The sequence below is a fragment of the Physeter macrocephalus genome, chromosome 11 (assembly GCF_002837175.3).
Source record: "Physeter macrocephalus isolate SW-GA chromosome 11, ASM283717v5, whole genome shotgun sequence".
Lineage (NCBI taxonomy): Eukaryota > Metazoa > Chordata > Mammalia > Artiodactyla > Physeteridae > Physeter > Physeter macrocephalus.
Genome location: NC_041224.1, coordinates 145,045,466 through 145,063,460, shown reverse-complemented (window position 1 = coordinate 145,063,460; position 17,995 = coordinate 145,045,466). Strand labels below are relative to the sequence as shown.

The 17,995-nt window shown below is 34.3% G+C and overlaps 1 protein-coding gene across 2 annotated transcripts in view; it reads left to right on the top strand.

Moving 5' to 3' along the window:
- SGPP1 (sphingosine-1-phosphate phosphatase 1) overlaps positions 1-17,995 on the top strand; it is a 67,816-nt gene that overhangs the window by 33,360 nt on the left and 16,461 nt on the right. Inside the window, exon 3 of one of the 2 annotated variants that reach the window (XM_007117689.3) lies at positions 355-2,807. The exons of the other annotated variant lie outside the window; for it this stretch is intronic. Within the exon in view, the coding sequence (XP_007117751.2) occupies positions 355-906 (552 nt within the window). The 3' untranslated portion in view covers positions 907-2,807. Of the gene's footprint in view, positions 1-354; positions 2,808-17,995 lie in introns of those variants that run through there. 2 annotated transcript variants of the gene reach the window in all.

Here is a 17,995-nt window from a genome sequence, read left to right as displayed (position 1 = left end):
AATTCAAACTCATGTTGTTTAAGGGTCAGCTGTATATTGTTTTTCCCAGAAATCACTACATACATTAAGCATAGTTTATTGTTCATTTGAATATACATTTGTGTATAGCATATATGTATTAATTTGTAAAAGGGCAGAGCTATAAAAGCATAATCATTTTATTATCATCAATGAATCTTTTTAGTATCATTAAAACAGCTTTTAGTACCTATTATATAAAGTTTAAGAATGTGACATATTTTAAAAATGTACATTTATTAACATTGAAATGTGAAATATATATATATATATATATATTTCCTTAAATGCCAAAGAAGTATTATACTAAACAACTCTACCTTCTTCTTTTCTCAGGATGTTATTGCTGGATTCGTATATACCATTTTAATCTTAGCTATCTTCTATCCATTTGTGGACCTGATTGACAACTTCAACCAAACTCACAAATATGCTCCATTAATCATCATCGGGCTTCATTTAGCCTTGGGGATCTTTTCTTTCACTCTAGACACTTGGAGTACATCCCGGGGAGACACAGCTGAGATTCTAGGAAGTGGTGCTGGGATTGCATGTGGATCTCATTTTACCTATAAAATGGGTCTAATATTAGATCCTCCTCTGGATATATTACCTTTACCTAGGTCCCCTATTTCAGTGACTCTGTTTGGAAAAGCCATATTGCGGATTCTCGTAGGGATGTTGTTTGTACTAGTAGTCAGAGATATAATGAAAAGGATCACTATTCCTTTAGCCTGTAAAATCTTCAATATACCATGTGATGATGTTCGAAAAGCAAGACAGCACATGGAAGTTGAACTTCCTTATCGGTATATTACCTATGGAATGGTTGGCTTCTCTATCACATTTTTTGTTCCTTACATATTTTTCTTTATTGGTATCTCTTGATGGAGAAATATTGTTTACGATAAGAAAGGAGGGTATCAGTTACTGATATCTAAAACCATATTCTAGTTAAAAGCCAAATCAGAGTTAGGCTTTTGCAGGAATTTAACTTAAATAATTATTTAAGTAAATTCATAGGAGTCAGTGCATTTTATCATTGCACATCCAGTTATTGTTTTAGGTGAGCTGAGCTATTTCAACATTGAGAAAATGATAAGTATCCATTTGGAATGTTCATGTAATATTTGGAGAGTTTTGTGCTGTTATGGATTCAAGTTATATATAATATATATTAAGGAACATAATATACAATTATGTATCTAATATATGTTATATATAAAATAATATACCTAAGTTTTTTTAAACCATGGGGGTGTATTATAAAATCAATAATAATATGCAAACAGTTGTGCCTGTGTATTTGGACTTAATACAGTTATGTTGTTATTAACAGATATATTTAATGTTTATTTACTATGGGAGCCATTTCCTAATCAAATTGCATAATTACTAGACCAGAATTCGTATGCTACCACATATTGATTTACTGCCTCGTTTTATACTGCCATCACCTTTCATGTTACTCATGATGTTGAACATAGGAGGCATTTTTAATGGACCAAATTTTCAGAAAAATTAGTTTTTGGATTCCTTTTTTTTGTTTCCCAGTTCTGTACACTGTGTTGAATGTACTTTATTTGCACTTGTTCTGGACATTAGTTTAATAATTCAGGTACTGAATTTTATTGCTTGCTAATTGTGCCTTTCTGTTGCTGAATTAAGAAATGCCATGTATACTGTGATATAAAAATAAGACTAACTTTATCTTAAGTTACATATAATCAGACAAATATTTTAAAAAATATCTGTCAAGCTAACAGGGCTAGCAGTAAACCACCTTCAGTTCTTTAGCCTTTGTTTAGAAAGAAATGTGGAATGGACTAAACTTTCTCACTAATTTATTGGGAACCTAAATGGATAAATATTTCCATTTTTGTAGGTATTTTTCTGTGCATTGTAAGTTATAGGAGCAAGATATATTTTTTGTACATTGTCTTGATCATTTATACTACAGGTAGATATTTCCAATGAATGGAGCTGTAATTGAACTTTATAGATGGGACAATGCACGTTTCATATGTAAGCAAATCATTTTTCTAAATTATTTGGAAATGATTGGGTTTAGCAGTGTTAACTTTTAATACCATTTATTAGCTACTGCGGTAAATTATAAAATTTTAAAGTATCAGTATTTTAGGTCCTATTTTTTTTTCAACCTTTTATTATTTTCATGGTGGAATATTTGAGTATAAATATTAAACTATTCTTTATTCTGTTCGTGCCTTTATATTTTGAAGTGTAATTGTAATTAGGTTAACATTAAGTTTATTTGTAGTAAGTTTTTCATAAAGAAGAGAATTAACTTTCTATGTAAATGAGCATCAGGTATGGAATTACTGACTTAGTGCAATATCTGTCTGATTATCCAGAGGTATCAACTTAAGATGTTTCTATTTTGGGCAGCATAACTATTTGAGCTCATATTTTTATAATTCTGATTGAAAATTTAGGGACGTGGTAATTTTTGCCAATAGTGAATCTGATAATTGTAAGTAAAGCAACTAAATTTTCAACATTTACCTATTAGTTAACAGAAAACCAAGGCACTTAGGAACATATCGGTACGTTGGAAAATGTGCAAAGAACTTTTCTTTCAAAATGTGTTCACTGAATCAAATTTTAGGGACTATTTCCCATAATTTGAGTATATGCTATCTTATTAACTTTTATATCTAGCTTAAAAGGTATTTGAAAATATTCCATTTCTTTGTGATTTATTATTTTCTGTCCTATGATAGTTCCACGCTAAATGTATTTTTAAATAAAAGCCAAATTCAAGATTGGAGGGTGTTTTGTTTGCCTTCTATGCATTTGTTTCTGTATTGTCTGGTAGAGATTTATAAAATATATCTAGTATTTTCATTCTTGCAGTCTTTTCCTGTGAAGCATTTTATTCAATATAAGTACTGTTTTTAGAATAGAAGACATTGAAGAAATTCTTTAAGGTTCAAACTGCTTTGGGCTCTATATATGATCATTCTGACACTGTACTTTTAGTGAAAAGTTTCATAACTTTATTTTTAAAACTTACGCATAAAACGTGTTTCAGTAAAATCCACGACTAAGTATTGTAGGTAGTTGACTGTTAATCCATTAATTCAGGAATTAATCATAATACAAGGAACAGGTACTTTTACAAGCAAAATAAACATATGGACATTTCATTTTGTAATTATAAAGTGCCATGACATGTGAACTGCAAAAACTAGGGCTTCCCGAAAGTCATTATAAGACCTAATATAAAGCAATGCTACTATAGTAGATTTATGTAATTTAATTTTATCTACTAGCCTTCTTTACAAGTAATGTTTATTAAATGTGTCTTTCAAAGACAACATAAAAATTAATTCAGTGATGTGAGTACAATTTAAAGGCAGATTTTCATAATATGTTTGATAAAGATGAGTAAATGTTAAAATGTTTTTATTTTGAGTAAAATTGTGTATAGTCACACAATTTTATATGGCAAAGATTTTTTATTGCCAAAGCAATTTCATTCTTGTTAATGAAGAATGTTTACACTAGATTTACAACCAAACTGTTTAATCTGGACATCAATAAGGCCCAATTTTTAAAATGCAACTTTATAGCTAAATTAGTTTTTCTGAAGGGAGTTTTTGTTGTTTGCTGTGGAGATTATTTTGAGAAAGGGAAGAGGCAATAGTTTGAGAAAGTAATTTGATGTAGTGGATGTTACTATGCTATTATTTTGTCAAATTTTGGTCATGTTCTTCCAGTTTTTGCTGTTATATACATAAGTTAAAAAGAAAACTTTTAAACTTGAATTTTAAATAACTTTTACACTTGGATTTTAATGGTGGTTACGTAGACTATAAATAGCACAATAAAAATAAGCTTTAACATGCTAATTACAAAGGACATTTTAGAAAGCTCTTCATTTTTAAGCACACCAGACCACTACAAATCTTTATAAACAAAGCATGCCATGCCTTCCTTGTGAGACACACAGGAGGGAAAATTCAAAGAAAAATAAAAGAAATATTTTTTTTAAATAAAAATGTTTACAGAAATAAACACTAACTTTTTAACCTCAACTATCTGGTATCTGCTAATTTGTCCTTCTTTTTTCTTTCATCATGTTTAGTCTTGGTGCACTTTCCATGGATGTCTAAAAAGCCTAGCTCCTAGTACTGCAACAGGATATGACAGAAATCTAAAGTGTGTTTTAAAAGGGTATCTTCCTGTCATTTTCTAAAAGCCAAGTGAATTTTAAAATAGCTTTATGACCTATACTAACAGATTGTATCATGATGTCTACAACATCATTGGGTTTATTTCAACCTTAAATGTCATAAAGTCCATTATCTCAGGTTTTAAAAGTTCATACACTTAACTATTATGCTGTTTGCAATATTTGTTTGATTTAATACATATTTTTAAAGTTTCCTTTGTTACATAATGACATTTTCTTATGAGATGTAAAATGGATTCTCTTTTTAAAAAATAGTTACTACAGTAATATTACCTCTTCAGATTTGAGGTTTGTCCCTGGTCCTAAATTAGGGGTTCTCATAACCGAAATCCACTGTAGCACATATCACAACCTGTAATTATTTATGTATTATTTTCTTAAATTTTCTGTCTTCATCTCCATGATGTAAGCTCTATGAGGAAAAGTGGCTTGTGCCTCTATTTACTTCTGGATCCCTGGGACAGAGCACGCGTAATAATATATATTGAATGAATACCCAGTCCCTAGACAGGCTTCAGTATGTGTATTTATCTGGGTGAAAAATTCTACAATTTTCATCAGCTTCTCAGAGAGATCGGTGATCTAAAAAAGTTTAAAATTATGTAATAGTCTACCTTTTACTTCTTGTTCTAGCTGTTTTAAAGGTTTAGGTTGTAAATAAATGCATCTAATTCATCTAGTAAAAATTTTGTCACTTTTCATGCAAATATTTAAAGGATAGTCATTTAGATTCTTGAAATGTTTTACATGTAATTATTATAATACCCCATTGTATAGAATGTGATTTGTATCCAAATAAGTTTTAAGATGTTCTTTGGAATTAAAATCTGAGAAGAAAATATTCTGCATATATGGGGATATAACTTTAGTTTCTAGTAATTAGCTATATAAATATGTGAGAATATTACTTTGTACAGTTTGATCTTTAATCTTTCACATAACCAACTACTTCACAATCTGTGATTTTTATAATTAAAGTGATATTTATAATTAAAATGTAGACGAGATATAGTCAGGGCTTAAATATCAATTTTTTTTACGTAAGCACAAAGACTCCCCTGGATTCCAAATGTCTCCAGGCCCAGACTTATGGGATTCAACTGGGGTTGGTGACAATAAAGTGGATTCTAATTCCCCTAATATTTAAAGTTCCCCCAGTGTCCCCCTCCCTGCTTTTATCTGGGCTGACTTAAGGGATAAAATTCACCAAACTCATTTTAATGGTGGTGTTACTTTTGCTAATTTCTGATTGAAATGCTGTGATGACAAACTTGAAAAAGTAAAAGAAAAAAAAGTTATAGTCCCTCAACATTTCCACTCTGCAAAATGTTTCCAATAGCTTTACAAAATAAATATTTTAAAAATATTTCTCTTGGCAGTATATTCCCAAAATCTTATTTAAATTATTCATGGACACAAGCTGTAAATTTTTTAAATTAACATATAACTTAATTTATAAATATCATTAATGAATTATAAACCCAAACACGACATTTATATCTGAAATATTTTTTTTCCTTTTCTAAAAATAAGTTGTCTACATTTTCCAACTATGTTATATATGTTAAGGGTAATCATAGCTTTACAAAATACTTTATTTTTTTAATCTATTTTTTATTGAAGTATAGTTGAATTACAATGTTGTGTTAATTTCTGTACAGCAAAGTGACCCAGTTTTATATATATATATATATATATATATATATATATACACACATACACATTCTTTTTCATATTCTTTTCCATCATGGTTTATCACAGGATACTGAATATCGTTCCCTGTGCTATACAGTAGGACCTTGTTGTTTATCCATTCCATATATACCAATTTGCACTGCTAATCCCAAACTCCCACTCCTACCCTCTCCCACCCCGCTCCCCCTTGGCAACCACCAGTCTATTCAAATGTCCCTGATTTTGTTTCTGTTTCATAGATAGGTTCATTTGTGTCATATTTTAGACTCCACATATAAGTGATATATGGTCTTTGTCTTTGTCTTTCTGACTTCACTTAGTATGATCATCTCTAGTTGCATCCATGTTGCTGCAAATGGCATTATTTTGTTCTCTTTTTTAAGGCTGAATAGTATTTTATTGTATATATGTACCACATCGTCTTTATCCATTCATTTGTCAATGGACATTTAGGTGGTTTCCATGTCTTGGCTATTGTGAATAGTACTGCTATGAACATAGGGGTGCATGTATCTCTTTGAATCATAGTTTTGTCTGGATAATATGCCCAGGAGTGGGATTGCTGGGTCATATGGTAAGAATTAGAAAATACTTTAGATGTATCTGGCATCTTAGAGCTCATATATGGCAATTTCTTACCAAGTGCATAAATCTATAATATTATTAGCAGATAATCATGTGCAGTCTTCTTAAATACTTAGGCAGACTGTAACTTTATGATGCATTGTTGAAATAAATGAACGAATGAAATAAGTGAAATAAAATTTCAATGGGCTAAGAGCAGTGTGGTGGGACAGAGGATACATTTTAGGTAGAAGTAATCGGATGAACCAAAACATGGAAATGGGATGTATTAGACCTGTTTGGCAAGCAAATGGATTGCAGTTTGTCTGGAGCTTCAAGGTCCCTGGAAGGGAGTGGTAGAATGTAAAGCTGAGAAGTTTGTTAAATTGTTCAGTAAACAATGGTAATAGTGGATGTTGCCTTTCTTTACCAGTAGAAGAGCTGCACTATTTATTGCTTGTGGATGAAATTACACCCAACTTGAAGGTAATCAAAACTATTGTTTGTTCAATAAATAAGAATATATTTTAAATCTGTGATAAAGGAAGAGAGTTGTGTGTTTAGCTTTGTCTTGTTTACTTATTGAGAAGAGAAGTAAGGCAATTTTTTATTATTAATCCTGGATTTTATATGAAGAAGCCCAAGGCCTTGAACTTTGGTGACATGAGATCATGACTGCTACAGTTGCAGTTATTTAGAGGAGCCCCAAGTGACTTAGGAGAACTTTGAATGTGAAGTTATACTCCTCCAACCTTCCGTCCTCACTAGAGGGTTGTAAAGCAAATAATGACAGACCAAGAACCCCACGAACGACCCTAAGGAATGCAGCATGACTGCAGAGTTTGCAGGCCTTCATGTGTTCCACGACAAGGACTACCTCCCAGGGGATGCACTGGGATTTCTAGACATGCTCTGGGAGTAATGTTGGTGTTCTTCAATTTATCTCCTATCCCACCATACTTGAGACTGAACTTTCTTCTTTGGTTTGAAGTCAGAACCTATCACACATCTGATCAACCCCAACTGCTTGAGACATGCATGGATTGTGGGGTGAGTGTAGGAAGGATGTTTGTTAGTAGAATCACAGAGACACCATAAATATGTTCTATATATGTCAGGTAATCCACAATACACCCATGAGCACCTGATTTTTCTGATTCAACATTATTGTTCAAGAGGGCTCTTAGCTTCCTTGTTAGAAGTGTGTATGTGTGTCTATAACCTATTTTATTTTATTTTTTATTTTTATTATTATTTTTTTTTGCGGTACGCGGGCCTCTCACTGTTGTGTCCTCTCCCGTTGCGGAGCACAGGCTCCGGACGCGCAGGCTCAGCGGCCATGGCTCACGGGCCCAGCCGCTCTGCGGCATGTGGCATCTTCCCGGACCGGGGCAGGAACCCGTGTCCCCTGCATCGGCAGGCAGACTCTCAACCACTGCGCCACCAGGGAAGCCCCTATAACCTATTTTAAAAGGACATAATAACTATATTGTCTTATATTTACCTTCCAGTTAGCCCTCAAACATGTTACTAGACAGTGCAGATCTGCAAGTATAGCCATTCCATATCATTCACTTGAAACTCTCATTCAAAGAACCTTTTGGCGACTTTTCCATGGGATGGTTTTGTAAGTAGAACAGAAAGATCATAGAATTTTGTTTTGGGGGACTTTAAGGTGTTCCATGTCATAATACGTTACATTCTTATTCTTGCCCTTGCAAGTCTATCATAAAGCTGACTTCAGATTCCCAGCTTGCAAGCAGTGGTTTCTCTCAAATCCTGACCCTGATAAAGAACTCTTCAGTTTTTACAGAACTCTTGTTCATCCTTGTGAAAATTTTTGTGTATGAATTCCATTCTGCATGAAGATGCTGGTGCCAAACTGGTATTGACTTTTATGTTCCCATTCTGTGTCTGTTTTCTCCAGTAAATACGACAAAACAGTATGTTGAATAAAAACAGACTCAAGCCAGTATGTTACAGATGACGTCAGAAGAGCAGAATTTTTGTTTTGTCTTTGACTATAATTTGCTGTATACCTTTAGGCACTAGCTCCGTCTTCGTGACACACCATGTTCTCACATATAAAATGAAGATGTTGGACTTGATGTTCTCTAAGATCCCTTTCAACACTGAAATTTAATAAACTGTAATAGACGAAGCATGCAAAAACAAAGGGAATATTTCTGTTGGTTTTATGAGGATACTGAAATTTAACGGAAAAAATTTTACTTCCTTTTCACTGAGGGAATAGAGTCGAAGGAGCCTATCTTGTCCTGTCCGTAAAAGGTTTGTAGACACCCATCTAAGAAAGTTTCAAGTTTCTACAAAGAGAAACAATGAGTTAATAGCTTTAGAAGGGTCATAATAGGAGGTTATAAGTCTCGGTCATAATTCTTGTTTGAATCACAAGGTTTAAAGTGACCACTAGGCATTACCTAATCCAGCCTACTATCCAAATAGCTCTGAACTGTAATCACCCTAAACCGTTCTTTAAAAAATAAAGGGAGGCAAGGACAGGGTAGACGCCAAAGACCTCATTAATTCTATAATTCATTCAACAAATCTTGCTAGCTATGGAGATGAACATGTAAATGAAAAAGAGAGAAAGAGAAAGAAGAAAATTCCCTTTGGGAATCTCAGTCAGAACTAAAAGAAAAAACAGAGAAGAGAATGCTTGATAAAGAATGTAAAACTACCTCATTACAAGCATAAATCTCATATGAACATTGAAGATTCATGTTGTATTTTAGAAAATAAGACCCTTGTAATAAATTCAAGACATTTAAAAATTGCAGGCACATTATCAAGTTATATATATATATATATTTTTTTTTTTTTTTTTGTGGTATGCGGGCCTCCCTCTGCTGCGGCCTCTCCTGTTGCGGAGCACAGGCTCCGGACGCTCAGGCCCAGCGGCCATGGCTCACAGGCCCAGCCGCTCTGCGGCATGTGGGATCCTCCCAGACCGGGGCGCGAACCCGGTTCCCCTGCATCGGCAGGCGGACGCGCAACCACTGCGCCACCAGGGAAGCCCCAAGTTATATTTTTTGAAAATAAAATAAACAGAACATAAAATCACTACCTTTGTTCATTAGAACATTTCTAAAATTTCAGCAGTGCTCATTGCAGTAAGGCATTTAAAAATTGTTTCAGGGCTTCCCTGGTGGCGCAGTGGTTGAGAATCCGCCTGCCGATGCAAGGGACACGGGTTCGTGCCCCGGTCCGGGAAGATCCCACGTGCCGCGGAGCGGCTGGGCCGGTGAGCCATGGCCGCTGAGCCTGCGCGTCCGGAGCCTGCGCTCCGCAGTGGGAGAGACCACAACGGTGAGAGGCCCGCATACAGAAAAAAAAAAAAAAAAAAATTGTTTCAAAAGTTCTGTTAGAAAACATGAGGTTATTGAATGTCAGTCAGCTGTTTTCTTACAGTGAAATTTTTTCACAGAAATGAGAAGTTAACTTGCCACAAAAAATTACGTGAGATATATATGGATACATTCGTGTTGTAAAAAAATTCAAATACAAGAAAAGCAGAAGTCCTATTTGACCATTATAACAATTGCATTCTCCTCCCAGAAGTAACCAGTGTTGCCATTCGGAGGGTTTTTTTTTTTCTTTTGTATGTATATATTCACACATGTTGAAATACATAATTGTGTTTTATAAAAGTTGGGTTTTCTAAACAAAAGCAGGATGTTGTACATATTGTTCTGCAAATTGCTCCCCTCTTTTTTTTTCCAATTAATGATATATATTGGAGTTCATAGAGAATTTCTCTCCTGGAGTTATCCTTTTTATCCTGAAACATGGACTTTTCCCTATCTACTAAATTGCTGCCAAGAGCACACAAACATGGTCTGCCTCATGTATCTGTTCTCAGCTTCTTGCGAATTGTCTGTATATTGTCTCCACTTCCTCACCACCCATTCCCTGTTTTATTTGAGAATTTATAACAATTACAGAAAAGTTAAAAGGATATAATAAATATCTATATTCCCATTACCTAGAATGAACTACCCTTGGTATTTTGTCATATTTGATTCTAGTCTATTGTATTTTACTTTTTAAAATTGAGATATAAAATAAATAAAATTGAGATATAATTGACAAATAACATTATATTAGTTTTGAGTGTACACATGATTTGATATATGTATATATTATGAAATTATCACCATAATATGCCTAGTTAACATCCATCACTACACACAGTTACAATTCTTATGATAATATCTTTTAAGATTTACTGTCTTAGCAACTTTCAAGTATATAATACAGTATTGTTAACCATAGTCACCATACTGTATGTTACATCCCCATGACTTATTTATCTTATAACTGGAAGTTTGTACCTTTTGGCCACCTTCATTCATTTTGCCCACTCTTCTCCCCCCACCTCTGGCAACCACCAATCTATTCTCTGTATCCATGAGTTTGTATTTTTGTTTTTTAGATTCCACATATAAATGAGATCGTATGGTATTCATCTTTCTCTGTCTGACTTATTTCACTTAGCATAATGCCTTTAAGCTCCATCCATGTTGTCGCAAATGCAAGATTTCATTTTTTATATGGCTAAATAATATTCCATTGTGTGTGTACATACATGTATTTATTTTCTTTATCCATTCATCCATTGATGGGCTTTTAGGTTGCTTCATGTCTTAACTATTATCAGTAATGCTACAATGAACATGGGGGTGCAGATACCTTTTCAAGTTAGTGTTTTTGCCTTCTTCGGGTAAATACCCAGAAGTAAAATTGCTGGGTCATACAGTAGTCCTTTTTAAAATTCTTGAGCAGTTAACATACTGTTTTCCATAGTGGCTACACCAATTTACATTGCCACCAACAGTGTACAGGATTCCTTTTTCTGCATATCTTTATTTGTCTTTTTGATAATAGCCATTCTAACAGGTGTGAGGTGATACCTCATTGTGATTTTGATTTGCATTTCCCTGATGATTAGTGATTTAGTTTATTTATTTATTTAATTTTTATAAATTTATTTTTATTTATTTATTTTTGGCTGCATTGTGTCTTCGTTGCTGTGTGCGGGCTTTCTCTAGTTGTGGAGAGCGGGGGTTGCTCAGCAGTTGTGGCGCATGGGCTTAGTTGCTCCGCAGCATGTGGGATCTTCCTGGGCCAGGGCTCAAACCCATGTCCCCCGCATTGGCAGGCAGATTCCCAACCACTGCACCACCAGGGAAGTCCCTAGTTTATTTTTAAAAAGAAGTAAAACATTACAGATAAACCTAAGCATCTTTTAATCATTGCCATATTCCCATCTCCTCACATGATTTGCAGAGGCAATTGTTGAGTTCTTCCAGTCCATTTTTTACTTTTATGCACATATTTGTATATCCATAACCAGTGTACAATATTTTATGTGTTCTTTTAAATATACATCAGCGGTATCATTCAACAATTGCTTTTCTTTGATTCAGCATTATGTTTTTGAGATATATCCCTGTTTATAATTTATAGATCTAATTCATTTGTTATCTAATATATAGTATTTCATTATATAATTATACCATTATTTATTCCTCTAGAAGGGACAATTAAATTATCAATATGTTTCATTAAAAATATAATAGACTTTATTTTTTAGAGCTGTTTTAGTTTCACAGTAAAATTGAGCAAAAAGTATAGAGGGTTCTCACATTCCCCCACCTCTCCTCTCCCCAAACCTTACATAGCCTCTACCACCATCAACATCCTGCACCTGTGCAGTACATTTGTTACAATAGCTGAACCAACACTGATGCATCATTATTAATCAAAACCCATAGTTTACATTAGAGTTCACTCTTTGTGTTGTATACTCTATGGGCTTGACAAATATATAATGACGTGTATCCACAATTATAGCATCATACAGAATAATTTCAGTGCCCTAAAAATCCTCCCTCCTTCCCCCTAAGGCCCTGGCAACCACTGATCTTTTCACTGTCTCCACAGTTTTGCCTTTTCCAGAATGTCATATCGTTGGAATCATACAGTAATAGCCTTTTCAGATTGGTTTCTTTCACATATTAATATGCAATTTTATATTAAAATAACATGCTTTGATGTACAACACAAAGAGTGAGCCCTAATGTAAACTATGGACTTTAGTAAATAATAATGTATCAATGTTGGCTCCTCAATTGTAACAAATATCACACTAATGCACAAATTAATAGGGGGAGTTGGGGAGGGGATTGGGGGCATATCTGTATTTTTCCCCCAGTTTTTCTGTAAACCTAAACTTGCTCAAAAAAAAAATCTCAAGGTAAAAAAAAAAATAGACTTACAAAACTTAACTCAAAATGGATAAATTAAGAGCTAAAACTATAAAATTCTTAGAAGGAAACATAGGAATAAATCTTTGTGACTTTGGATTAGGCAATAATTTCTTATATATGACACCAAAAGCACAAACAATAAAAGAAAAAATAGATAAAATGGACTTCATCAAAATCAAAAACTTTTGTGCCTCAAAGGATACCATCAAAAAAGGAAACAGACAATCCACAGAATGGGAGGAAAATATCTGATAAGGGTCTAGTATCTAGAATATATAGAGATCTCTTACAACTTAATAACAAAAGATTAATAACCCAATTTTTAAAATAGGCAAAGGATTTGAATGACAGTTCTCCAAAAAAGATATACAAGTGACCAAGAAGCACATGAAAAGATGCTCAACATCATTTGTCATTAGAGAACTGCAAATCAAAACCACAATGAGGTATCACTTCACACACTAGGATGACTATGATAAAAAAGATGGACAATAACAAGTGTTGGTGAGGATATGGAGAAATTGGAATTCTCAAACATTGCTGATGGGAATGTAAAATAGTGCAGTGACTTTGGAAAACAGTTTCGCACTTCCTCAAAATATAAGCAGAGTAATTATATGACCCCGCAATTTCAGCCTTAGGTATTTACCCAAGAGAATTAAAAACATATGTCCATGTCTGTGAGTTTGTTTCAGTATAGAAAACAAACTTATGGTTACTAAATGGGATAGGGAGGAAGGGAGAGACAACTTAGGAATGTGGGGTTAACAAACTACTATACATAAAATAGATAAGCAACAAGGATTTACTGTATAGCACAGGGTTAAATTATATTCAATATCTTGTAATAACCTATATGGTACATAATTTGCAAAAAAAATCCACTATGCTGTACATCTGAAACAGTATTGTAAATCAACTATACTTCAATAAAAAAAAACTTACATCCACACGAAAACTTAAACACATATACTCATAGTAGCATTATTCATAATAGCCAAAAAGTGGAATCAATCCAAACGCCCATCAGTTGATGAATGGATAAACAAAATGTGGGATGTCCATGCAATGGAGTATTATTTGACCATAAAAAGTATTGATATATGCTACAAAATGGATGAAACTTTGAAATTGTGTTAAGTGAAAGAAGCCAGATATAAAAGACTACATATTTGGTGAATCTGTTACATGGAATGTTCAGAATAGGCAAATATGGACAGACGGAAAGTAGATAAATTATGCCAGGGACAGGGGGAGGTGGGGGAGGAGTGATTGGAGAATAACGGCTAATGGATATGGGGTTGTCTTTCTGAAATGATGAAAATCTTCTAATTAGATATTGGTGATCATTGCACAACTTTGCGAGTATACTAAAAATCACTGAATTGTACACTTTTTAAAAACTAAAATGGGGACTTCCCTGGTGGCGCAGTGGTTGAGACTCTGTGCTCCCAATGCAGGGGGCCCGGGTTCACTCTCTGGTCAGGGAACTAGATCCCACATGCATGCTGCAACTAAGAGTTCGAATGCCACAACTAAGGACACTGCCTGCTGCAACCAAGACCTGGTGCAACCAAATAAATAAATTAATTAAAAAAAAAAAAACTAAAATGAAAAATAAAAAGTTCTATAAAAACCTTTGTGACAATTTCCTTGTGGAATTATTCAAGAGTTTCTCTTGGGTACATATCCAAAGTGGAAGTATTGGGTTGTGAATTATGCACATTTATAATTTTAGTAGCTACAAACAAATTGCTCTCCAAAGCAATAGTACCAATTACAATCCCAATAACAGTACTTTTTTGCTTCACATCCTTGCCAACATATCCTATTTTTATGCTTTTTAGTTTTTGCTAATATATGTGTATGAAATGGTATCTTGTTGCTTTTATTTGCATCTCTACTCCTCAGTACAATTGAATGCTTGTCCCTCTATGACCATTTGAGTTTCCTTTTGTGGTTTGCCTACTCCAGTGTTCTACCCATTTTTCTACTGGATTGTCTTTAAAAAATTGATTTGTAGGAATTCTTTAATCTTTATCTGTGTCACTTATTGAGGCTTGTTTGTTATATCTTTTGCAGTATGGAGTTTTTTTCTAGTTTAAGATAGTAAACTTATTAACCTTTTGCTTTATGGCTTATGCTTTTTTTTTTTTTTTTTTTTTTGGCTACGCTGAGTGGCTTCTGGGATCTTAGTTCCCCAACCAGGGATTGAACCCGGGCCCTCGGCAGTGAAAGTGCCGAGTCCTAACCACTGGACCGCCAGGGAATTCCTGGCTTATGCTTTTTAAGTTTTATTTATGAAAGCTTTCCCTACCTTGTAGCCAGAGGATATTTCCCCATGTTTTCTTCTAGTATTTATAGAATTTGTGTCCCCCACTCCCATCTGTATATAGTTACTCCATCTGGATTTTACTACTTACTTCTTTGACTTAAACTTCATTCCAGTCACAGTGGCCTTTTTCTCTAACTCAAGCATCACAGCCTTTGCCATTGCCACCTCTCCCTACGTCTTCATATGCATGGCTTCCCCTCATCATTCAGATCTCAGCTTAAATAGCACCTCCTCAATGAAGCTTTCCTTGGTCATCTTATCTAATGGGCCCCCATCTCCTACATGTATTTCTTTATCACATTATCCTGTTGTATTTTTTTCATAGCACTGAAATTATGTTGTTTATTTGTTTGCTTGTTATATTCTTTCCCCACTAGCCTGGAAGCTCCATGAGGGCAGGAACCATATCTATCATGTTCTCTGCATTATTCCCAGCACCAATTCAATAAATGACTGAATAGATCCTATGAATGACTGAATAGATCTACCTTATTATTTTACAGTGCTGCATGGTATAATTACATAAATCTACCAGAGTTTACTTAATGATTACTATATTAATGGACTTTCAGATTGCTGCTAATTTTTTGCTATAACAATGCTACTCTAAAGATTCTTCTATGTGTTTTAATTTTTTATTATTATTATTTTGTAATTGCATGTGACTGCAAATAGGCAGGGAGCCAACAGAGGTGAATAAATAAGACTATATCCTGTCCTCTTGCCTAACAGCATTTCTATTTCCTTTTTCCACAGAGATTTAAAGAGCCCTCGTACCCAAAGTAATTTTGAAACATAAAGCAAGTTTGTTTCTTTTAATAGCTAGATCCAAAGAGAAAGTTTTTGCTTTATCATCAAGAATGTATTCTCTGTCCCAGTCTAGTTAGATCTGAAATTCTCTTATGTCTCAGAAATCACCATGGGATTGTAAGAAGATAGAAGACCCTTAAAATTACCTCTACAAATAATTTTAAGTTTGATCTTTCATCATCATCATCTTATTCATCTCTGTTGGCTCTCTGCCTGTACACGTCTTCAGCAAGTTATACTAGAATGTTTAAAAGTCCAGTACCGAACATTTTGTTACTATCATTTTTAATGGATATTTATTGCTATTTGTATTCCCTTTATATTTAATAGCTGTTGGTATACTGAAGTATATCAAAAATGTATAATTTATTTTAAGAAAATTAGTACTTAAAATCTGCTTCTGGAGGGAGTCTTTACAACACGTTTCACCTCAAGGACAAAAACCGATCAACTAAGAGTGTTTAAGGGCTGTGTTGTGAAGAATTATTCAAATTCTGTCAATAGGAGTGCTACAAGCAATTAATGATGTCTGCCAAGGGCAAGAGAAAGGGGGTGGAAGATAAGAAGTCAATGAAAAGGACCCTAAAATCCAGACTGAAAGGGAGGAAAGAGTTCCCAGAAGAACAAAGAGATCAATAGTGTCAAATGCTAGTGGAAGGATTCAGGATAAGGGGTAGAGAAAAGCCATGGGTTTCTTGTTTAACTTTAAAGAGAGCAAATTCAATAATATATGTGGTAGGATTAGTAGTCAGATTATAATGAGAGGGGGAACAAAAGAATTGGGGAATGAGGCAGTAGGTATATTTCTGAAGTTTATAAATTTGTGAAATTAGTAGGTACTACACGCTAGAACTAATTTTATTATATACAGTTTTTTAAATCTACATTAAATCTAAGATTAGACTGCTGCATATGAATCGGAAAGAATGTAAAACCTAAAGCTAAGAATATCCATCAAACGACTTTGTAGCACCTGATCTTAAGCAATAAATTTCAGTACCATTAATCTAGCGTTTATCTCACATTTGTCAAACAAAGAGAAAACATCAGGGAACCACGTCTAGGGGATTAGCTAAACTACCTGGAGCAGTGATTCTCAGTGTGCATTTCCCCGACCAGCAGCATCAGCACAACCTGGGAACTTGTTAGAAATGCACACTCCCAGGCCCCATCTAGGACTTACTGAATCAAAAAAGATTTGGAGCCTGGAACCAGCAATTTTTTTAGCAAGCCCAACAGGTAATTTGGGTGCACACTTGAGTTATTATATTGTAACATACTATAATGGTACTTTCTTATTAAATAAGCCACATAGTTATTAAGTTACTAATCTACTTGGTGGGCTTGGCCTAGATGCTATACTGCCAAACCCTTTCAAGGCCTCAGAGCCAACTGAAAGTCTTTTAAGGGTATTGTGGTCTATTGGCCAGTTGTGATATATTAAGAAACCTCAGAGCTGGAGGAAAATGATTACTCACATTGGGCACCAGCGATCCCACAAGTGAGAGAAGCTCCTCTCCTTAAGTCCCTGGGGCTTGAACTCAGAAGTCTCAGGTACCCAGAGCCAATTCCTGACACATCAAAACTACGTACAGTCATTTTTGACATATTTGTCTGTGAAGAACATAACTATTTGTTGAATTTTTGCCTCACTACCCATTTGTAACATATGCCTTGCAAAAATTCTTCCCCCCTTTTTTTACAAGTTTATTTGTATATCTGTTACATTGCTGTATTACATATAATATTACATAATAATATACTGCATTTCAAAATAATCAGATCCTTTAAAAAGATCCCTTCATCTAGAAAGCGTGCTTCTCCTACTCAGTTCTCCTTTCAGCCTCGCAATTATTGAAGGTCTTTACCTAAAGAAATTAAAAGCTCTCCTTTGTATAATATCAACCCAGTGTCAGAAAATAGATTATCTAGCCAGTATTTACAGGCAGTGTTGACTCTGCTGAACCTGTGCTCACTACCCAAGGCCCTCTCTTACTTTCTCTGACTCTGGTTTGGTGCTGGTTACCTCCATTGGTCAATCTGTGCTATGGGCATGAGGCTTGA